This window comes from Maylandia zebra, linkage group LG18 (assembly GCF_041146795.1).
Source record: "Maylandia zebra isolate NMK-2024a linkage group LG18, Mzebra_GT3a, whole genome shotgun sequence".
Classification (NCBI taxonomy): Eukaryota; Metazoa; Chordata; class Actinopteri; order Cichliformes; family Cichlidae; genus Maylandia; species Maylandia zebra.
Window position 1 is genome coordinate 36,397,186 of NC_135184.1, and position 24,712 is coordinate 36,421,897.

Here is a 24,712-nt window from a genome sequence, read left to right on the forward strand (position 1 = left end):
GGGATACTTTGATCAGCCTTCTTTCATCAAGTGTGTTTTGGCCTGTAGGAAACTGCACAGGGAAGGCCATGGCCTCCAGTTTAGGTGTTTTGAAAAAACTTATTGGATTGTTTCTCTCTGCAGGAGCAACAGAGTAGATTCCTTCACTGAAACATAATATCTCCTCAGCCACATCAGGGGGCTGCAAACAGGACTCGAGTGCAAAACCACCATTAGTCAGTCCATCTGCTTGCTCTGAATCATCTCTCATCTGTTCATGCGATTGTTCACCATCACAGGGTAACATGTCAATGTCCTGTTCATTTATATTTTGTGCTTCACTCAGTGCATTTTTCTCACAGCTGTCAATTTCCATTAAATCAGCCTCATCATAATCGTCCTCATTCATGTTTTCATCATCATCATCCTCATCATCTTCATCAGGAAGAGTTGGATCACACAGCTCAGCATCATCTCTGATGCTCACATCCTTATACTGTGGATGAATCTGCTTGAGTTTATGCAGTGCTTGCACAAGTTTAGACCAGCTTACAGTCTGAAACAGCTGATGACCTTTGTAAGACAAGCGTCTCTTCAGCTTTACTCTGATCACCTGAGAATTAATTCTCAATCGAGGTAGTGTTTCAACAGTTTCCTGTACCTCTGATGGGACACAGACCACATTTCCTCTAATTGCTCTTTGTCTGCCTTTGGGAAGAGGAATGATCTTGGCAAATGGTATGCACTTGGCTATGAGATGTCTCTCCAGTATGTTGAGATCAGAAAGTTCAGCTGGAATATCAGCAAGATCCAACTTATTGGCAACAGCAAGTGCTGGCATGGATCCATTTTTAAGATGATCGTGGCAGGTGTGACATATCCACTCTCTCTTTCTCTCATCAGGCACTTTGCACTGCTCATTTCTGCAGTTTTCATCACAAACATGAACAAACTTTCCTGTCAAACATGTTGCAACTACATGTGGGTTTTTGACATACTTTGACCTTGTGCAGGGTCGCACTTGGTTTGGAAATGAAGCCTTGAAGCATACAGTACATGGGTATGATGGTCCAGCTTTGATTTGTGATTTGAACACAGATATGGCCTCGTTGATCACACTGTTGTCACTCTCTTGGGTTTGTCTGTTCACCCATCTGTATTTCCTTTTTATTTTCATTGCACATCTCATGTTGTGCATAATCCTGAATGCAAGATTACTTTGATACCTGTCTCGCATTAGTTGTTTCATTAGTTGTCTGTGTCTTACTCTGAATGCATTGTCACGTGCATAACGCTGAGTCACTCGAGATCTCTGTCTCTCTCTGAATTCAGGGTTTTCTTGATACCTTTTAGTTATATAGTTTTTTTGTTTTTGTCTAAATTCAGCATTGCCACAGTAGCGTCTTTTAATATATTGTTGTTGTTTCTTTCTAACTGTAGCATTCTCAGAAAAACGTTTTTTAACATATTGTTTTTGTTTCTTTCTGAATTCATCATTCTCACAGTAACGTCTTTTCATATACTGTTGTTGCTTCCGTTTAACTTCAGGGTTCTTTTTAAATGCCTCGCTTGTGCAAGACTTTTTCTTTTCTTTGTACTCTTTGTTTGAAGCATACTTTTGTCGTTCTTTCCTTTTTTGGTTTTCTTTTCTCTGATTTCTGGGTTTCTCTGATGCCATTAATCTTCTTCTCATTTTTTGCCTTTGTTGTTTATTAACTTTTTTCACTTTTTGTAAAACTATATCAGAAAGGTCACAGGCAGCAACATTTGTTATGGCAGCATTTGATTGACATGAAAAAGCATCACTTGATGGAAGGAAACTTAATTCACTGCATAGTTCTTCAGTTGGTATATTAGGAGGTTCATTCTGATCTTCATATGATGTGAACTGAGTCACGTGGACTTCTTTTTGTTTCACCGGTGGCGTACAAATGGACATTTGACAAAAGATGTTCTCAGTCAGATCAGTCGTTGTGTTTCTCCTTGGAGTAGAGGGGTTTGCTTCATCAACAGTTGTATCAGAGTGAGTAGATGCCACAGCAGTGGCAGCTGTTGGTCTGCAGACTGTGTCTGTGATAGTATCACTCAGGTTGACTGTGCTCATACTGTAGAACTGCACAGGCTTCAGTTCATAGTTACAAGAGGGTGATATCTCCATCATTTCATAAGAATCTTGGATCCTCTTAATCATGTCACTGAGGAGTGTGAATTTCAGCATCACTGCTGTACCACGATTACGTGACTGTAGTAGTAGAGGAAGACCACTGGGTGTTCTGGAGTGTGGATCAAAGAAACCATATTTGCCTGATGTGGATCTGAACACTGCGATACACAATCCACTCATAATCAATAAGGCATACTGCACATCTGACAACAGGCAGCTCAGTCCTGCTTCTAAGCTGAGAAAGGTATCTACTGCTTCCTCTGGAGGTTCTTCAAATGTCCCATACCGGGAAGGCTGTGTCATGTCGACATCATACATAGACCAGCGAGCATCAACTTTGTCTGGCAGCTCATCGGTTGCCAAATGAATATTTTTAGGAAATCTTTTCTTGGCCTCTTTGTACATCACATCACCTTTATCCAAGACCAGATTAAGGTCAGCTGTAGTCATGTTATCATTCTCATGAAGGAAAGCAAGAAATGTGAGTGAGTTACATGTGCACTGCTTGTTTCTGGAGTCTCCATATTTGGGATGAGCCTGGCTGTGAGATGCACAGATATGTGTAACAGAGGGCTGGTTTTCAAAGTTCACTCTTTCTGCATGAGATGGTCCTGCCACATCACTGTGACGGCCTCTTTTTACAATATCAGCATAACCCACCTGTGGGGCACTTGACACCTCAGGTTGGTCTCTATGGTTTACCTGATGATCATTAAATTCATGCTGCAATCCAATCTTTACAGCATCTGCATAGGATACCTGTTGTACATGTGCAGGAACATGTTGACCTGCCTGTTTGACACCATCAGCATTGGTCTTTGCAGACACAAAGTCTTCTGCAGAGCTCTGAGGAAAATCACACTCAGCTTGTTCACATGTTGGTACTTCATGAAACTCATGGAACTTCTTCCAGCGTTGTTTTGCAGCTTGTGACTTTTTCTGCTTCCTTGGCATTTTTACACAAGTGTTTCTCTTAGTCTTTAGAAAATATGTTTATAAAATAAGAGTGGCACAGAGCAGGAGATGTTTTCTTTGTCTTTATATTTCAGTTTTTATTTCTCAGAAACAGATGTCTTTGTTTGTTTGACAGTTTGTCAGTCGAGAGAATAATATGCACTCTCTTTATTGGCTTGGCACAACTTAGCAGCAAGCGCAAAGTGAAAAACAGCTAGAGAGAAAATTTAGAAGAGAGAACAGACAGAGCAGGAGAAACACGGCTGGGAAATCACAATCAAACCGTGAATTAGAGTTTTCTTTATTTGTTCAGTTTGTTCTCAGGTAGAGGCAATATGCACTCTTTATTGCTTTAATGGCTTGGCATTTTTCAGCAGCAAGCCAAGAGTGAAAAACAGGTAGAGAGAAAATTTAGCAGAGAGAACAGACAGAGCAGGAGAGACACGGCTTTAAATCAAACCGCAGAGTTTTCTTTGTTTGTTCAGTTTGTTCTCAGGTTGAGGCAAAATATGCACTCTTTATTGTTTTATTGGCTTGTGCATTTTTCAGCAGCAAGCCAAAGAGTGAAAAACAGGTAGAGAGAAAATTTAGCAGAGAGAACAGACAGAGCAGGAGAGACGCGGCTTTAAATCAAACCGCAATAAGATTCTTGGTTTGGCAAAATTTCTCACAAACCACAGGGTGAAATACAGATGGAAAGAAGGCAGAGACAACAGGTGGAGTAGGACAGAAGATAGAGGGGTTGGGGGGTTGGGATGTGAGATAGAAGACTGGAGATCTGGTCCTTGTTCTTCTTCTGCACACTGTGAACAAAAAACAAGAAAAAAAAATAATTTTAATAAAATTATATCACATGGTAATTGTATGAACTAATTGTGACTACTGAAAAAGGACAAAACAAATATTCAAGCTAAACTGTTGTCGGCTGCCATGTGCAAAAAGTTGCACAATTTGGCACTTTTTAAAAGAATAAATATTTAATTAAATTCAGCAATAATATTTTTAAATACAAATATGATTGAGTGAATTGTTAACTAATCACATGTAATGTGCAAAAATGTACGAAAAAAATATTTTAGCCCAATTGTTAAGCTGAACTTATGTGTATTTATTATAAAAATGTGTTTAAAAGGTCTAGCACAAAGTTTGAACCCATCACTTTAAAGCTTATATTAGTCAGACTCTTTTTTTAAAAATTTGGTGTACTTCTCTAACAGTATGTGCACACCTACCAGGCAAAGCACAGATGTGAGTCAAGTTCCTGAAAGTGTAAGACAAGAAATAACATGTTAGTTGTCTGTACAGTGTTATCAGACTAACAAAAAAACAAAGCCCACACGACATGATACACTGAACTTATAGTCAGCAGGGTAATTATAGAGTAATATAGCACACCAGCTGATACAGCAGCCATTTTATAATTCAAACTAATTAACTGAAGTATTTATTTAAGTACTTATATAAGGCTACTGTTAGACTGTTACTAGCCTTAGCATCGCTGCTAACGCTAGCATTCCTGCTAGCGTTAGCACTTCAGTTAGTGTTAGCACTGCTGGTAGAACTAGCACTCTTACTGTTAAAACTGAGGCACAATGGCAATAATAAAGCTCATTTGTTACTTTTGTCTCACTGACCGCCAATAAATATCACAGGAATATTCTTTTTGTCAGTTAAAAACTGCTAAGGCTAGTGTTGGCACTATAGCTAGCGTTAGCATTGATGCTAGCATTAGCATCGAAGCTAGCATTAGCACTGCTACTAACAGCAAAAGTCATAAAGTACTCTTACTGTTAAAACTGAGGCACAATGGCAATAATAAATCTCATTTGTTACTTTTGTCTCACTGACCGCCAATAAATATCACAGGAATATCACAAGAATATTCTTTTTGTCAGTTAACAACTGCTAAGGCTAGTGTTAGCACTATAGCTAGCATTAGCATTGAAGCTAGCGTTAGCACTGCTGCTAACAGCAAAAGTCATAAACCTATATAAATGGTAGCAAAGGTTATTCTTTTTTTGCTTTCTTTATTCTTTGAACTCTGTTGAACTTTAAAAAGACTTGATATGTGAGTTTAAATGTCAAACATGTATTTTTACCATCATAAAATTAAAACCGTGCTGTACTGAGTGTATTGTACTTACCACAGCAGAGAGCAAAGCGGAATGACGGCAGTTGGTGCAGTGATTAGTTAAAGACTGATGAGGCGTTCAGGTGGTGCTTGGAAATTTGAGCATCAGTTTGAACATCAATAATGAGCATATATATTTCTCTGTCATAGAGAGACAGAGAAAAAAATACACAAGACTCACCAGCATACAAATTGGTACTTTTTCTCTTTATGTCACTCATTCGCTTATACTCAGGAAAGAGGGCAACTGGCATTAAATTAGCAAATAAAAAGTATGTCATCTTGAACTGTTTTATGGATTTTATTTTAAGACTACTTTGAGCGTATTCGTGGGGAGATAAACTATACAGACTAAAAACAGAGACATTAAATGAGATTTGATTATTTAAAATGTGGGAAAATACACTACAGACAGGTAGATGCTGTGAGCTTTAATTATCCAGTCAGAAAAGATTATTTTAAAGTCATCAACTGACTAAAACTGCCGAGGTATGAAAAACCTGTGTGGAGAAGACAAGTCCACCAATACACAATCAACTTGAATTTAACAGGGCAATAATTCAGGGCTCTATTCAGTTAGCCTATATTAACTACTGACATACTGTTAATCTGTGGCAAAAGCCTGTCAAACCTGTCTTATTGTACCTATTGAAAAAGTTAATCTTACTACAACTGCTTAGATGTAACACACATTTTTGATTTAATCTTGGCAGAGTGAGAGACAGAGCTCGTTAAGCAGGCAGGTGTGAGCCTGGTTGCTATAGTGACTGCACCCAAGGGCTCCATACACACGGACACAGACATGTGGACTGAAATGAATTAATTGCTGAATTTTGAGTTAAAAATTTTGAATGAGATAAAAAAACAAAAAAAACAACCTGAATTTAACCTGAAAACAACAGTGCTGAACTGCTAAAAGCTGAAGGTTACACAGAAGAAGAAGTTGGAAAAAAGCTGAAAATGTTTTAATTGTAAATTAGAAAAACCTAAGAAATGAGAAAAGAACATTTAGAGTCAGAAAACATCTGAAAGAATATTAAAAGGTCATATTCTTTGAATCACTGAATGACTCAAATGTGATCCCTCCACTTGGATCCACACAGTTTAAAAAGTTGACATCTCTGAGCTTTGAAAGACAAGATGTTGGAAAGAGAACAACGATGGCGACGTTTTGAGGGTAAAATGATGGCTTTAACACTGTGGACACAGCAGCAGTTGAAAGAGAAGTGTTTAAGATGAATCTTGGCAGAGTGGCAGAGAGAGCTCGTTAAGCAGGCAGGTGTGAGCCTGGTTGCTATAGTGACTGCACCCAATGGCTCCATACACACGACACAGACATGCACCTCACTTTTGCTGCTTAAAATGAACAGAAAAGTCAGGCCGAAACAAATCGTTCCCAAATGAAAAGTACATGTCGTACTGACAAAATTCTTTCACCGTGAGCGACAGCCATGTCTAGTCTACCAAATTCTCAGTTTTCATGCCTGTGGAGTTTATTATATGGACGTGGTGACAGTGTAAAGACACCATGCTCTTCTGATTTTCAAACGAACCTTCTGAGCCATTTTAACATTAGAGTCTATGGAAGAGTTGGAGGGAGGAGGCTGTGCATTGGTGACATTTATGAAAGAACCATAACACCTAGTACAATAGTAAACACATTGGATGAAAGAGGACAGCCATGGCTACGTTTTGAGGGTAAAATCATACCTGTAGAGCAAACGCTGCGGACACAGCAGCAGTTTTAAAAAAGATTTTAAGATAAATTTTTTTGCTCCTCTCACTCTAGCAGTTGAGCTGCCTCACTCTAGCCCCAACATTCCGTCCCATACACACCCATTATAAACTCTGAAACGGGTGAAAAAACATCATGAAACTTAAACTGGAACTGAAGAAAAAGTATAATAGATATTGAAAAGATAAATACAAGTTGAATAGTTGAATGTCTTGTCTTCGTTTTAAAGTTTGAATGGTGGCTCTATGTCAATGTATGTGGAAGTAGTAAGAGTTTAAAAATGAGTAAGTTGAATGAGGATTTGAAGGGTCTCCCCATTGAAATACATTATAAATTTTTGTTGAATAAAGTTGAATAAAATTAAAAATATAAATGTTAAAAATGAGAAAAATAGAAGCAATGTTGTCCAAAAGAATAGGAATCTAACGATGTTTGAATGGTTTTTCTAAGTTGAACGGTTTTGAAGGAGTAGGCTTTCAAAAAACGTACGGAATAGATAAAATATAATAACTAGAAAGTGCATTTTCTGAAGAAACTGCAGTGTGAATGCTTGAATCTGAATGTATGCATTGAAATGAAATAATTACTGAATTTAAGTTAAAAATTTTAAATGAGATTAAAAAAAACCCCGAATTTAACCTGAAAACAAAAGTGCTGAACTGCTAAAAGCTGAAGGTTACACAGAAGAAGAAGTTGGAAAAAAGCTGAAAATGTTTTAATTGTAAATTAGAAAAACCTAAGAAATGAGAAAAGAACATTTAGAGTCAGAAAACATCTGAAAGAATATTAAAAGGTCATATTCTTTGAATCACTGAATGACTAAAATGTGATCCCTCCACTTGGATCCACACAGTTTAAAAAGTTTAAATGTCTGAGCTTTGAAAGACAAGATGTTGGAAAGAGAACAATGATGGCGACGTTTTGAGGGTAAAATGATGGCTTTAACACTGTGGACACAGCAGCAGTTGAAAGAGAAGTGTTTAAGATGAATCTTGGCAGAGTGGCAGGCAGAGCTCGTTAAGCAGGCAGGTGTGAGCCTGGTTGCTATAGTGACCGCACCCAATGGCTCCATACACACGTACACAGACATGCACCTCACTTTTGCTGCTTAAAATGAACAGAAAAGTCAGGCCGAAACAAATCGTTCCCAAATGAAAAGTAAAAGTCGTACTGACAAAATTCTTTCACCGTGAGCGACAGCCATGTCTAGTCTACCAAATTCTCAGTTTTCATGCCTGTGGAGTTTATTATATGGACGTGGTGACAGTGTAAAGACACCATGCTCTTCTGATTTTCAAACGAACCTTCTGAGCCATTTTAACATTAGAGTCTATGGAAGAGTTGGAAGGAGGAGGCTGTGCATTGGTGACATTTATGAAAGAACCGTAACACCTAGGACAATAGTAAACACATTGGATGAAAGAGGACAGCCATGGCTACGTTTTGAGGGTAAAATCATACCTGTAGAGCAAACGCTGCGGACACAGCAGCAGTTTTAAAAAAGATTTTAAGATTAATTTTTTTGCTCCTCTCACTCTAGCAGTTGAGCTGTCTCACTCTAGCCCCAACATTCCGTCCCATACACACCCATTATAAACTCTGAAACGGGTGAAAAAACATCATGAAACTTAAACTGGAACTGAAGAAAAAGTATAATAGATATTGAAAAGATAAATACAAGTTGAATAGTTGAATGTCTTGTCTTCGTTTTAAAGTTTGAATGGTGGCTCTATGTCAATGTATGTGGAAGTAGTAAGAGTTTAAAAATGAGTAAGTTGAATGAGAATTTGAAGGGTCTCCCCATTGAAATACATGGGAAATTTTTGTTGAATAAAGTTGAATAAAATTAAAAATATAAATGTTAAAAATGAGAAAAATAGAAGCAATCATGTCCAAAATAATAGGAATCTAACGATGTTTGAATGGTTTTTCTAAGTTGAACGGTTTTGAAGGAGTAGGCTTTCAAAAAACGTACGGAATAGATAATAATAAAATAGAATAATAATAAAGATTCGAATAACAATACTGTGAATGCTTTTCAAGCATTCACACTAACTAGAAAGTGCATTTTCTGAAGAAACTGCAGTGTGAATGCTTGAATCTGAATGTATGCACTGAAATGAATTAATTGCTGAATTTTGAGTTAAAAATTTTGAATGAGATAAAAAAAAAAAAAAACAACCTGAATTTAACCTGAAAACAACAGTGCTGAACTGCTAAAAGCTGAAGGTTACACAGAAGAAGAAGTTGGAAAAAAGCTGAAAATGTTTTAATTGTAAATTAGAAAAACCTAAGAAATGAGAAAAGAACATTTAGAGTCAGAAAACATCTGAAAGAATATTAAAAGGTCATATTCTTTGAATCACTGAATGACTAAAATGTGATCCCTCCACTTGGACCCACACAGTTTAAAAAGTTTACATCTCTGAGCTTTGAAAGACAAGATGTTGGAAAAAGAACAACGATGGCGACGTTTTGAGGGTAAAATGATGGCTGTAACACTGTGGACACAGCAGCAGTTGAAAGAGAAGTGCTTAAGATGAATCTTGGTACAGTGGCAGGCAGAGCTCGTTAAGCAGGCAGGTGTGAGCCTGGTTGCTATAGTGACCGCACCCAATGGCTCCATACACACGTACACAGACATGCGCCTCACTTTTGCTGCTTAAAATGAACAGAAAAGTCAGGCCGAAACAAATCGCTCCCAAATGAAAAGTATAGGTCGTATTGACGAAATTCTTTCACCGTGAGCGGCAGCAATGTCCAGTCTACCTAATTCTCAGTTTTCATGCCTGTGGAGTTTATTATATGGACGTGGTGACAGTGTAAAAACACCATGCTCTTCTGATTTTCAAACGAACCTTCTGAGAAAGTTTAACATTAGAGTCTATGGAAGAGTTGGAGGGAGGAGGCTGTGCATTGGTGACATTTACGAAAGAACCATAACACCTAGGACAATAGTAAACACATTGGATGAAAGAGGACAGCGATGGCTACGTTTTGAGGGTAAAATCATACCTGTAGAGCAAACGCTGCGGACACAGCAGCAGTTTTAAAAAAGATTTTAAGATTAATTTTTTTGCTCCTCTCACTCTAGCAGTTGCGCTGCCTCACTCTAGCCCCAACATTCCGTCCCATACACACCCATTATAAACTCTGAAACGGGTGAAAAAACATCATGAAACTTAAACTGGAACTGAAGAAAAAGTATAATAGATATTGAAAAGATAAATACAAGTTGAATAGTTGAATGTCTTGTCTTCGTTTTAAAGTTTGAATGGTGGCTCTATGTCAATGTATGTGGAAGTAGTAAGAGTTTAAAAATGAGTAAATTGAATGAGAATTTGAAGGGTCTCCCCATTGAAATACATGGGAAATTTTTGTTGAATAAAGTTGAATAAAATTAAAAATATAAATGTTAAAAATGAGAAAAATAGAAGCACACCATTCCAAAAGAAGAGGAATCTAATGGTGTTTGAATGGTTTTTCTAAGTTGAACGGTTTTGAAGGAGATAGTCGGCGAAAAACGTACGGAATAGGAAAAAATAATAATAACTAGAAAGTGCATTTTCTGAAGAAACTGCAGTGTGAATGCTTGAATCTGAATGTATGCACTGAAATGAATTAATTGCTGAATTTTGAGTTAAAAATATTGAATGAGATTAAAAAAAAAACAAAAAAAAAAAAACGAATTTAACCTGAAAACAAAGGTGCTGAACTGCTAAAAGCTGAAGGTTACACAGAAGAAGGAGTTGGAAAAAAAACTGAAAATGTTTTAAATGTAAATTAGAAAACCCTAAGAAATGAGAAAAGAACATTTAGAGTCAGAAAACATCTGAATGAATATTAAAAGTTCATATTCTTTGAATCACTGAATGACTCAAATGTGATCCCTCCACTTTGATCCACACAGTTTAAAAAGTTTAAATGCCTGAGCTTTGAAAGATACGGTGTTGGAAAGAGAACAATAATGGCGACGTTTTGAGGGTAAAATGATGGCTGTAACACTGTGGACACAGCAGCAGTTGAAAGAGAAGTGCTTAAGATGAATCTTGGCACAGTGGCAGGCAGAGCTCGTTAAGCAGGCAGGTGTGAGTCTGGTTGCTATAGTGACCGCACCCAATGGCTCCATACACACGTACACAGACATGCGCCTCACTTTTGCTGCTTAAAATGAACAGAAAAGTCAGGCCGAAACAAATCGTTCCCAAATGAAAAGTAAAAGTCGTATTGACAAAATTCTTTCACCGTGAGCGACAGCAGCTTCTAGTCTACTGAATTCTCAGTTTTCATGCCTGTGGAGTTTATTATATGGACGTGGTGACAGTGTAAAGACACCATGCTCTTCTGATTTTCAAACTAACCTTGTGAGCCATTTTAACATTGGAGTCTATGGAAGAGTTGGAGGGAGGAGGCTGTGCATTGGTGACATTTATGAAAGAACCATAACACCTAGTACAATAGTAAACACATTGGATGAAAGAGGACAGCGATGGCTACGTTTTGAGGGTAAAATCATACCTGTAGAGCAAACGCTGTGGACACAGCAGCAGTTTTAAAAAATATTTTAAGATTAATTTTTTTGCTCCTCTCACTCTAGCAGTTGAGCTGTCTCACTCTAGCCCCAACATTCCGTCCCATACACACCCATTATAAACTCTGAAACGGGTGAAAAAACATCATGAAACTTAAACTGGAACTAAAGAAAAAGTATAATAGATATTGAAAAGATAAATACAAGTTGAATAGTTGAATGTCTTGTCTTCGTTTTAAAGTTTGAATGGTGGCTCTATGTCAACGTATGTGGAAGTAGTAAGGGTTTAAAAATGAGTGAATTGAATGAGAATTTGAAGGGTCTCACCGTTGAAATACATGGGAAATTTTTGTTGAAAAAAGTTAAATAAAATTAAAAATATAAATGTTAAAAATGAGAAAAATAGAAGCACACCATTCCAAAAGAAGAGGAATCTAATGGTGTTTGAATGGTTTTTCTAAGTTGAACGGTTTTGAAGGAGATAGTCGGCGAAAAACGTACGGAATAGGAAAAAATAATAATAAAGATTAGAATAACAATACTGTGAATGCTTTTCAAGCATTCACACTAATAAAGATTAGAAGAACAATACTGTGAATGCTTTTCAAGCATTCACACTAATAACTAGAAAGTGCATTTTCTGAAGAAACTGCAGTGTGAATGCTTGAATCTGAATGTATGCACTGAAATGAATTAATTGCTGAATTTAAGTTAAAAATCTTGAATGAGATAAAAAAAAAAGTCCGAATTTATCCTGAAAACAAAAGTGCTGAACTGCTAAAAGCTGAAGGTTAGACAGAAGAAGAAGTTGGAAAAAAGCTGAAAATGTTTTAATTGTAAATTAGAAAACCCTAAGAAATGAGAAAAGAACATTTAGAGTCAGAAAACATCTGAAAGAATATTAAAAGTTCATATTCTTTGAATCACTGAATGACTAAAATGTGATCCCTCCACTTGGATCCACACAGTTTAAAAAGTTTACATCTCTGAGCTTTGAAAGACAAGATGTTGGAAAGAGAACAACGTCTTGAGGGTAAAATGATGGCTTTAACACTGTGGACACAGCAGCAGTTGAAAGAGAAGTGCTTAAGATGAATCTTGGCAGAGTGGCAGAGAGAGCTCGTTAAGCAGGCAGGTGTGAGCCTGGTTGCTATAGTGACCGCACCCAATGGCTCCATACACACGGACACAGACATGCACCTCACTTTTGCTGCTTAAAATGAACAGAAAAGTCAGGCCGAAACAAATCGTTCCCAAATGAAAAGTAAAAGTTGTATTGACAAAATTCTTTCACTGTGAGCGACAGCAATGTCTAGTCTACCAAATTCTCAGTTTTCATGTCTGTGGAGTTTATTATATGGACGTGGTGACAGTGGAAAGACACCATGCTCTTCTGATTTTCAAACGAACCTTCTGAGCCATTTTAACATTAGAGTCTATGGAAGAGTTGGAGGGAGGAGGCTGTGCATTGGTGACATTTATGAAAGAACCATAACACCTAGTACAATAGTAAACACATTGGATGAAAGAGGACAGCCATGGCTACGTTTTGAGGGTAAAATGGTGGCTGTAGAGCAAACGCTGTGGACACAGCAGCAGTTTTAAAAAATATTTTAAGATTAATTTTTTTGCTCCTCTCACTCTAGCAGTTGAGCTCTCTCACTCTAGCCCCAACATTCCGTCCCATACACACCCATTATAAACTCTGAAACGGGTGAAAAAACATCATGAAACTTAAACTGGAACTGAAGAAAAAGTATAATAGATATTGAAAAGATAAATACAAGTTGAATAGTTGAATGTCTTGTCTTCGTTTTAAAGTTTGAATGGTGGCTCTATGTCAATGTATGTGGAAGTAGTAAGAGTTTAAAAATGAGTAAGTTGAATGAGGATTTGAAGGGTCTCCCCATTGAAATACATTATAAATTTTTGTTGAATAAAGTTGAATAAAATTAAAAATATAAATGTTAAAAATATGAAAAATAGAAGCAGTGTTGTCCAAAAGAATAGGAATCTAACGGTGTTTGAATGGTTTTTCTAAGTTGAACGGTTTTGAAGGAGTAGGCTTTCAAAAAACGTACGGAAAAATAATAAAATATAACTAGAAAGTGCATTTTCTGAAGAAACTGCAGTGTGAATGCTTGAATCTGAATGTATGCACTGAAATGAATTAATTGCTGAATTTTGAGTTAAAAATATTGAATGAGATAAAAAAAAAACAAAAAAAAAAAAAACGAATTTAACCTGAAAACAAAGGTGCTGAACTGCTAAAAGCTGAAGGTTACACAGAAGGAGGAGTTGGAAAAAAACTGAAAATGTTTTAAATGTAAATTAGAAAACCCTAAGAAATGAGAAAAGAACATTTAGAGTCAGAAAACATCTGAATGAATATTAAAAGGTCATATTCTTTGAATCACTGAATGACTAAAATGTGATCCCTCCACTTTGATCCACACAGTTTAAAAAATTTAAATGCCTGAGCTTTGAAAGATACGGTGTTGGAAAGAGAACAATAATGGCGACAATTTGAGGGTAAAATGATGGCTGTAACACTGTGGAGATAGCAGCAGTTGAAAGAGAAGTGTTTAAGATGAATTTTGGCAGAGTGGCAGGCAGAGCTCGTTAAGCAGGCAGGTGTGAGCCTGGTTGCTATAGTGACCGCACCCAAGGGCTCCATACACACGTACACAGACATGCACCTCACTTTTGCTGCTTAAAATGAACAGAAAAGTCAGGCCGAAACAAATCGCTCCCAAATGAAAAGTAAAAGTCGTATTGACAAAATTCTTTCACCGTGAGCGACAGCAATGTCTAGTCTACCTAATTCTCAGTTTTCATGCCTGTGGAGCTTATTATATGGACGTGGTGACAGTGTAAAGACACCATGCTCTTCTGATTTTCAAACGAACCTTCTGAGCCATTTTAACATTAGAGTCTATGGAAGAGTTGGAGGGAGGAGGCTGTGCATTGGTGACATTTATGAAAGAACCATAACACCTAGGACAATAGTAAACACATTGGATGAAAGAGGACAGCCATGGCTACGTTTTGAGGGTAAAATCATACCTGTAGAGCAAACGCTGCGGACACAGCAGCAGTTTTAAAAAAGATTTTAAGATTAATTTTTTTGCTCCTCTCACTCTAGCAGTTGAGCTGCCTCACTCTAGCCCCAACATTCCGTCCCATACACACCCATTATAAACTCTGAAACGGGTGAAAAAACATCATGAAACTTAAACTGGAACTGAAGAAAAAGTATAATAGATATTGAAAAGATAAATACAAGTTGAATAGTTGAATGTCTTGTCTTCGTTTTAAAGTTTGAATGGTGGCTCTATGTCAATGTATGTGGAAGTAGTAAGAGTTTAAAAATGAGTAAGTTGAATGAGGATTTGAAGGGTCTCCCCATTGAAATACATTATAAATTTTTGTTGAATAAAGTTGAATAAAATTAAAAATATAAATGTTAAAAATATGAAAAATAGAAGCAGTGTTGTCCAAAAGAATAGGAATCTAACGGTGTTTGAATGGTTTTTCTAAGTTGAACGGTTTTGAAGGAGTAGGATTACAAAAAACGTACGGAATACAGAATAAAATATAATAATAATAAAGATTCGAATAACAATACTGTGAATGCTTTTCAAGCATTCACACTAACTAGAAAGTGCATTTTCTGAAGAAACTGCAGTGTGAATGCTTGAATCTGAATGTATGCACTGAAATGAATTAATTGCTGAATTTTGAGTTAAAAATATTGAATGAGATAAAAAAAAAACAAAAAAAAAAAACGAATTTAACCTGAAAACAAAGGTGCTGAACTGCTAAAAGCTGAAGGTTACACAGAAGAAGGAGTTGGAAAAAAACTGAAAATGTTTTAAATGTAAATTAGAAAACCCTAAGAAATGAGAAAAGAACATTTAGAGTCAGAAAACATCTGAATGAATATCAAAAGGTCATATTCTTTGAATCACTGAATGACTCAAATGTGATCCCTCCACTTTGATCCACACAGTTTAAAAAGTTTAAATGCCTGAGCTTTGAAAGACACGGTGTTGGAAAGAGAACAATAATGGCGACAATTTGAGGGTAAAATGATGGCTGTAACACTGTGGACACAGCAGCAGTTGAAAGAGAAGTGCTTAAGATGAATCTTGGCACAGTGGCAGGCAGAGCTCGTTAAGCAGGCAGGTGTGAGCCTGGTTGCTATAGTGACTGCACCCAATGGCTCCATACACACGTACACAGACATGCACCTCACTTTTGCTGCTTAAAATGAACAGAAAAGTCAGGCCCAAACAAATTCTTCCCAAATGAAAAGTACATGTCGTATTGACAAAATTCTTTCACCGTGAGCGACAGCCATGTCTAGTCTACCTAATTCTCAGTTTTCATGCCTGTGGAGTTTATTATATGGACGTGGTGACAGTGTAAAGACACCATGCTCTTCTGATTTTCAAACGAACCTTCTGAGCCATTTTAACATTAGAGTCTATGGAAGAGTTGGAGGGAGGAGGCTGTGCATTGGTGACATTTATGAAAGAACCATAACACCTAGTACAATAGTAAACACATTGGATGAAAGAGGACAGCCATGGCTACGTTTTGAGGGTAAAATCATACCTGTAGAGCAAACGCTGTGGACACAGCAGCAGTTTTAAAAAAGATTTTAAGATTAATTTTTTTGCTCCTCTCACTCTAGCAGTTGAGCTGTCTCACTCTAGCCCCAACATTCCGTCCCATACACACCCATTATAAACTCTGAAACGGGTGAAAAAACATCATGAAACTTAAACTGGAACTGAAGAAAAAGTATAATAGATATTGAAAAGATAAATACAAGTTGAATAGTTGAATGTCTTGTCTTCGTTTTAAAGTTTGAATGGTGGCTCTATGTCAATGTATGTGGAAGTAGTAAGAGTTTAAAAATGAGTAAGTTGAATGAGGATTTGAAGGGTCTCCCCATTGAAATACATTATAAATTTTTGTTGAATAAAGTTGAATAAAATTAAAAATATAAATGTTAAAAATATGAAAAATAGAAGCAGTGTTGTCCAAAAGAATAGGAATCTAACGATGTTTGAATGGTTTTTCTAAGTTGAACGGTTTTGAAGGAGTAGGCTTTCAAAAAACGTACGGAAAAATAATAAAATATAATAATAATAAAGATTAGAAGAACAATACTGTGAATGCTTTTCAAGCATTCACACTAATAAAGATTAGAATAACAATACTGTGAATGCTTTTCAAGCATTCACACTAATAAAGATTAGAAGAACAATACTGTGAATGCTTTTCAAGCATTCACACTAATAAAATAGAATAAAGATTAGAAGAACAATACTGTGAATGCTTTTCAAGCATTCACACTAATAATAAAGATTAGAATAACAATACTGTGAATGCTTTTCAAGCATTCACACTAATAATAAAGATTAGAAGAACAATACTGTGAATGCTTTTCAAGCATTCACACTAATTAAGGTTAAAAATGAAATAACTGTACAACACAAATTAGAATGAAGGGTAAATTTAACTGGGAAGAATAAGATAACGATAAATATATAAATTAAAGTTGAAAATAAAATAACTGTACAACAAAATACACAATACACAATATAGAACTATATAAGAATGTATGAAGAAATGTAAATATAAATAAATATATACACAATAACAATTTAGCTCGTCATATTGCAGCCACAGAAATTCTTTTGTCCATGAAACCATAAAGCTGCACTTTCTTTTTGCCTTATAGTCTGATTTGTCATAACTTCTCCGTTTTGTGGTAAGCTTTTCTTTGGCTGTCACTTCTTCACCCTGACCTGTCTTATTTGGCTCAGCAGAACTAAAATATATATCTGTCTGTGAAGGTTCTCAGTCATCCAGGTCATCGTAGTCAAATATATATCCTGCTGCTTTTACACGCGCACTCACATAAGCTCAGCGATTCTCTGCGCGATCAACCTCTCACATGTTTAAGCTGCGGGAGATTTCACTTGTCATGTTTGCATAGTAAGCTAACGATTAATAAGACGATGTCAAGAGGAATTGGTGCACAAATTATCATCACTCACAGATCAGTGTTGTCGCTCTCTATACACAGTTCGCACGATTGCAAAGTGAAAGCAAAAAAACAAGCGCAAATTCAAACGCGATTTCAATATATCACATATTGACAGTGGCTCACCGATGCCAATGACATAATTACCCAGCTACATTTCTGAAAGAATGCAAAAGCATTGACATATATTTTTCCTTCCTACAATAGCCCGACGGGCAGGGTAGCCCGTCTGAAAAAAATCGCTAGCCCCAGGACGTCGGGCTAGCGATTTTGCGAGCCCTGTATCTGATTGAGGAATCACTCATGTTTGGAAAAGAGTTTATTACAGAGAAATGCCTCTTTCCAAAATAAAAGCTATACTATCCGCTTCTTCTGGGCTATATTCTCAGCAGCATAAGGAGAATCATGTGCTAACAGCTGTCTAAATGACTCGGCTAAAGTTAGTAGCATGCTTGTTGTTTTTGTCTTTGCACTAAGATGATGTAAATGTGCAGTCATATTCGTTGTGTTCCCACTAGTGCTTTCAGGTTAATCTCGTTGAAATGACCTTAACGCCACAACACGGCAAATCTCCGTTAACGAGCTACCGCCGATCGCCCCGTGCATGGGGCTAGACGGCCAACACGTTAACGAGCTAACTGCGCTAACACACTAGTTCCCACCCATGTAATTGAGCATTGCATGGCGCATCCAACATACTGTTTTACTTTAGTCCATGACTCGCTTACCTTCAGGGTCATACGTCACATGAAAACCAAAATAATTCCAAACGCCAGATCTGAATGAAAGTGGGGAACGTCCATGTTGCAAGGAGAGCTTAACTTCTGTCTTGCTAGCTTGCCCTGCGCTCTTCCTTCTGACTATGCTGTCTGTGTTGAGCGCTCAGTGAATCTGCGTTCGACTGCTCCGCCTAGGGTCGACAGTGCAGCCTAGGCGGAGTAGTCGAACGCAGATTCACTGAGCGCTCCACACAGACAGCATCGTCAGAAGGAAAGTTGATAAAATAAATTACAAATGTTGTATTGTTCGATACATATGCGTACCGAACCGAAAGCACTGTATCGAACGGTTCAATATCGATACGAATATCGTTGCACCCCTACCTACCAGGGGGCAAAAGCCCCCAGACAACATAGTCCCTGGGATCCCTGGGACACACAAACCCCTCCACCACGATAAGGTAGCGATTCAAGGAGGGGCAATTCAATTCAATTTTATTTATATAGCGCCAAATCACAACATAAGTCGCCTCAAGGCGCTTCATAGATACAGAGAAAAACCCAACAATCATATGACCCCCTATGAGCAAGCACTTTGGCAACAGTGGGAAGGAAAAACTCCCTTTTAACAGGAAGAAACCTCCGGCAGAACCAGGCTCAGGGAGGGGCGGGGCCATCTGCTGCGACCGGTTGGGGTGAGAGAAGGAAGACAGGATAAAAGACATGCTGTGGAAGAGAGACAGAGGTTAATAACAGATATGATTCAATGCAGAGAGGTCTGTTAATACATAGTGAGCGAGAAAGGTGACTGGAAAGGAAAAACTCAATGCATGATGGGAATCCCCCGGCAGCCTACGTCTATTGCAGCATAACTAAGGGAGGATTCAGGGTCACCTGGTCCAGCCCTAACTATATGCTTTAGCAAAAAGGAAAGTTTGAAGCCTAATCTTGAAAGTAGAGATAGTGTCTGTCTCCTGAATCCAAACTGGAAGCTGGTTCCACAGAAGAGGGGCCTGAAAACTGAAGGCTCTGCCTCCCATTCTACTTTTAAATACTCTAGGAACAACAAGTAGGCCTGCAGAGCGAGAGCGAAGTGCTCTAATAGGGTGATATGGTACTACAAGGTCATTAAGATAAGATGGAGCCTGATTATTTAAGACCTTGTATGTGAGGAGCAGGATTTTGAATTCAATTCTGGATTTAACAGGAAGCCAATGAAGGGAAGCCAAAACAGGAGAAATATGCTCTCTCTTTCTAGTCCCAATTCAAGCAGCATTGTTAGAACAACGATAATAACTGACAAACACAAATGTCCTCACTCTGTGTGCCACATTTGCTGTTAGAAAGATGCAAAAACACAGAAGTTTAATTGGCTTAGAGAACTTTATATTACAATTTGAATTGACAACATCAGTGAATCAAAGGAAAGTCCAGGTTGGTACTGATATCATGTCCTGTGCCTTTTGTGCAGAGATGGAGCAGCGGTGGAGATAGTTGGTCTGAGTAAGTCTGCAGTTCGCTGGGTGGTGGAACTTCACGCCAAGGGCCTGTTCCCATACGATGGAGTTAAATTACACAGAGATGGTATGTGACAAACTCCACTGTTTTCACATAAACGAATTCCCCATCGTCATTCACCTAAAACCAAACCACCTTATTCCAGGTAAGGAAGTGTTCATCTCGTACTCCCAGTGGAACGAGCAGCTCAGCCAGTCCTTTGAAGCTGGCTTCTGGGTGTCCGGTGACCCAGATGACCCCGATGAGAAGCACCCTGAGCTGGTGCACAAGAAAGGCATCTATAAGGACAGCTACGGCGCCTCCAGCCCCTGGTGTGACTACCAGCTCAGACCCAACTTCACTGTCGCCATGGTGGTGGTAAGCCAACCACAGCCAACGCCTCGCTGTGATCTTCAGTACTGTGTGAAAAACACTCAGTAATAATTACACGTACGTGTGTGTGTGTGTGCGCGTGTGTGTGTGCGTGCGTGCGTGTGCGTGCGTGCGTGCGCGTGTGCGCGCGTGCGTGTGTGCGCGTGTGTGTGCGTGTGTGCGCGCGCGTGTGTGTGTGTGTGCGTGCGTGCGTGTGTGCGTGTGTGTGTGTGCTCCAGGCTCCAGAGCTGTTCACGGTGGAGAGAGCCTGGAACGCTTTGGAGATAGCTGGGAAGAAACTGCTGGGACCACTGGGAATGAAAACCCTCGATCCTGAGTAATACATTTAAGCTTCTAACTAAACGCCGCAGCACAACGCGTGTTCAGTAACAGCAGTGAAAGACTTAAATGGCTCTTATTGTGTTGTCTCAGTGACCTGGTTTACTGTGGCGTCTATGATAACGCACTGGACAATGACAACTACAACGTGGCCAGAGGCTTCAACTACCACCAAGGACCGGTGAGTCCCACGTCTGTCACTGCAGATGGTTGAACGCAGTGCTGAACAGAACGCCAACCAGAAGAAATGTTTAAAAGTTAACTTTAATAATGCATCAGATCTCCACTGGTAGAAAAGTCAGAGACATGGACTCTGGGTAGAAAATCATCCACCTACAGGCTGCACTCAGAGGATTCACTGTCAGATTTCGGATACATTACCTATAACGTGTCACACAACCTGTTACACACTTTGTGTTTGTGCGTAGGAATGGCTGTGGCCAGTCGGGTACTTCCTGCGTGCTAAACTCTACTTTGCAAAGAAGCTGGGAGAAGACACGTACACCAAAACGGTTACCTTGGTGAAAAATGTTCTGTCACAACATTACACTCACCTGGAGAGGTAGGCCGCTCTCCCCTGTACCTCTGATGAAACGACTGCCTTTTATTGCTTTTCTTTACTAACCTGTCCCTACCTGTCCACCTCCACCAGGTCTCCATGGAAGGGTCTGCCAGAGCTGACCAATGAGAATGGCCAGCACTGTCCATTCAGCTGTGAGACCCAGGCCTGGTCTCTAGCCACTGTGCTGGAGGTCCTGTATGACCTGTAGACCTGTGCAGAGGGCCACCTGTTGCTCAGTTCATCACCAGCCAATCACAGCATCCACTCAGAAAAGTGGACGAGAGGGTCAGTGTGGATGGAATCACACTGTTTTCTTTTTTTCCAGAGGGGGGTTCTGGTAGCATTTCCAAATAAATACTGCAGTGCTTAAAGTGTTTACTAACCAGCCTTGATTGCATTTGGTTGTAGTTAAGTTTGCAAGCTAAATAAAAGATAAGGTCCCAGCAGAAAGCTGATGTAGCTCATATTTCCTATGTTTCCCATATGACCTGAATGCAGCACATTTTAAAGTCCAGCCAGTCTTTAGACTGTAGCAGCTGCTAAGTGTGGTGAACGTTAACGTGTCTGATCCTGCAGACATCCATACCAAAGACATGATCTTGGTATGGATGAAAAGCATTTGGGTAGGCGTTGACTCACAGGGTTGGTGTTAAAACCATTATGAGCCACTGTGCATTCTGTCCCCATAGCAGTTATTTTAAATAAAAAGAGAAGATGTTTTTCTTTGTGGGTCATTGCTGTTCACCAAGGCTCATGTTTGCTACTGAAATCTGCTGTGTGCTTTTATCCTACATCTGTCACAGTGTCCTGTCTCCTGACCTGCAGCGAACACCTGCTGCACGACGAGCTGTAGCAGCACTGGTAGCGTGTTAATGTTGGTGTGAGTGTAGGTTAAGTTTAGCTTCTCTATGGAACAGAAAAACCCTCCAGCCTGTACCTTTACACCTGTCATACAGGGAGTGCAGAATTATTAGGCAAGTTGTATTTTTGAGGAATAATGTTATTATTGAACAACAACCATGTTCTCAATGAACCCAAAAAACTCAATAATATCAAAGCTGAATGTTTTTGGAAGTAGTCTTTAGTTTGTTTTTAGTTTCAGCTATTTTAGGGGGATATCTGTGTGTGCAGGTGACTATTACTGTGCATAATTATTAGGCAACTTAACAAAAAACAAATATATACCCATTTCAATTATTTATTTTTACCAGTGAAACCAATATAACATCTCCACATTCACAAATATACATTTCTGACATTCAAAAACAAAACAAAAACAAATCAGCGACCAATATAGCCACCTTTCTTTGCAAGGACACTCAAAAGCCTGCCATCCATGGATTCTGTCAGTGTTTTGATCTGTTCACCATCAACATTGCGTGCAGCAGCAACCACAGCCTCCCAGACACTGTTCAGAGAGGTGTACTGTTTTCCCTCCTTGTAAATCTCACATTTGATGATGGACCACAGGTTCTCAATGGGGTTCAGATCAGGTGAACAAGGAGGCCATGTCATTAGTTTTTCTTCTTTTATACCCTTTCTTGCCAGCCACGCTGTGGAGTACTTGGACGCGTGTGATGGAGCATTGTCCTGCATGAAAATCATGTTTTTCTTGAAGGATGCAGACTTCTTCCTGTACCACTGCTTGAAGGTGTCTTCCAGAAACTGGCAGTAGGACTGGGAGTTGAGCTTGACTCCATCCTTAACCCGAAAAGGCCCCACAAGCTCATCTTTGATGATACCAGCCCAAACCAGTACTCCACCTCCACCTTGCTGGCGTCTGAGTCGGACTTGAGCTCTCTGCCCTTTACCAATCCAGCCACGGGCCCATCCATCTGGCCCATCAAGACTCACTCTCATTTCATCAGTCCATAAAACCTTAGAAAAACCAGTCTTGAGATATTTCTTGGCCCAGTCTTGACGTTTCAGCTTGTGTGTCTTGTTCAGTGGTGGTCGTCTTTCAGCCTTTCTTACCTTGGCCATGTCTCTGAGTATTGCACACCTTGTGCTTTTGGGCACTCCAGTGATGTTGCAGCTCTGAAATATGGCCAAACTGGTGGCAAGTGGCATCTTGGCAGCTGCACGCTTGACTTTTCTCAGTTCATGGGCAGTTATTTGGCGCCTTGGTTTTTCCACACGCTTCTTGCGACCCTGTTGACTATTTTGAATGAAACGCTTGATTGTTCGATGATCACGCTTCAGAAGCTTTGCAATTTTGAGACTGCTGCATCCCTTTGCAAGATATCTCACTATTTTTGACTTTTCTGAGCCTGTCAAGTCCTTCTTCTGACCCATTTTGCCAAAGGAAAGGACGTTGCCTAATAATTATGCACACCTGATATAGGGTGTTGATGTCATTAGACCACACCCCTTCTCATTACAGAGATGCACATCACCTAATATGCTTAATTGGTAGTAGGCTTTAGAGCTTATACAGCTTGGAGTAAGACAACATGCACGAAGAGGATGATGTGGACAAAATACTCATTTGCCTAATAATTCTGCACTCCCTGTATAATACACTTCATATGATGCAGTTAGTATTTCTGTACCACCACTAAATATTCACACTCGGCAGGTAAGAAGTGAACAACAAAGGTGCTATTGAGATGCTGGTAATATCCAGTGTACACGTAAAGAATTCAAGCTACAAATATCCTTAAAACTGTAATAATGAAAAATGACAAAGTATTGAACAGTCCTGACACCATCTGAAATCTCAGTAATTAGAAAGCATTTCAAATTAATTAATATCAGCTTGTTCAGGCTCATCAAATATATATATAATTGAATTTAAGCTCTCTTGTTACCAAGGTGTCACACAACATATATCCAGTGTTGGGAAGGTTACTTTTAAAATGTATTCCACTACAGATTACATGCCCCAAAATGTAGTTTGTAATGTATTCTGAATACTTTGGATTACTTAATATATTATCATGCTTTTCACAACTACATGAATGTCCTATTGCTGTGTGATTTGTTACTGTTACTGAAGGTTACTCTCCACACCAACACCAACTAGATGTTTAAATCTTAATATAAATGAGCCAATTAATCCATGTTTTGTTTGGGTTTCCACCGGCGTGGAAACCAAAAATAGAGCGGGGACAGCTGAACATATCAAACAGGACAAGACCGCCGTGTAATCCATTTATTTCAACAAAGTAACTGTATTCTGAATACCACCTAACGGTAACTGTAACGGAATACAGTTACTCATATTTTGCATTTTAAATACTTAACGGTGGTACATGTGTTCCATTACTCCCAACACTGCATATATAAGTTGGTTTATAATAGTTTGACCACAGTGCACATCTAAACAGAGGTCCACTGAATAAATGCTGGAACCCCAAGAATGTAACTGAAACGTATGTGTTGTTCACACAATGGCAGTGCTGAATAAACTGTTGACCTTAGTGCTCTCACCTCTGTGTATGTGTGGCTATGTACAGCTCTTCTCTTCAATTCAATGTTATTTACACAGCACCAAATCACAACAGCAGTCGCCTCAAGGCGCTTTATATTGTAAGGTCGACCCTACAGTAATACATACAGAGAAAAACCCAACAATCATATGACCCCTATGAGCAGCACTTTGGCGACAGTGGGAAGGAAAAACTCCCTTTTAACAGGAAGAAACCTCCAGCAGAACCAGGCTCAGG

General features: G+C 38.8%; 1 protein-coding gene across 4 annotated transcripts in view; it reads left to right on the forward strand.

Annotated features, from left to right (window-relative positions):
• agla (amylo-alpha-1, 6-glucosidase, 4-alpha-glucanotransferase a) overlaps positions 1-24,475 on the forward strand; it is an 81,705-nt gene extending 57,230 nt beyond the window's left edge. For all 4 annotated transcript variants that reach the window (XM_024805987.2, XM_024805988.2, XM_076876863.1 and 1 more), the window contains 6 exons: positions 19,746-19,858; positions 19,938-20,149; positions 20,383-20,480; positions 20,576-20,663; positions 20,911-21,044; positions 21,135-24,475. In XM_024805987.2, the coding sequence (XP_024661755.2) occupies positions 19,746-19,858; positions 19,938-20,149; positions 20,383-20,480; positions 20,576-20,663; positions 20,911-21,044; positions 21,135-21,252 (763 nt within the window). In that variant the 3' untranslated portion in view covers positions 21,253-24,475. The remainder of the gene's footprint in view (positions 1-19,745; positions 19,859-19,937; positions 20,150-20,382; positions 20,481-20,575; positions 20,664-20,910; positions 21,045-21,134) is intronic.
• The last annotated feature ends 237 nt before the right edge of the window (positions 24,476-24,712 follow it).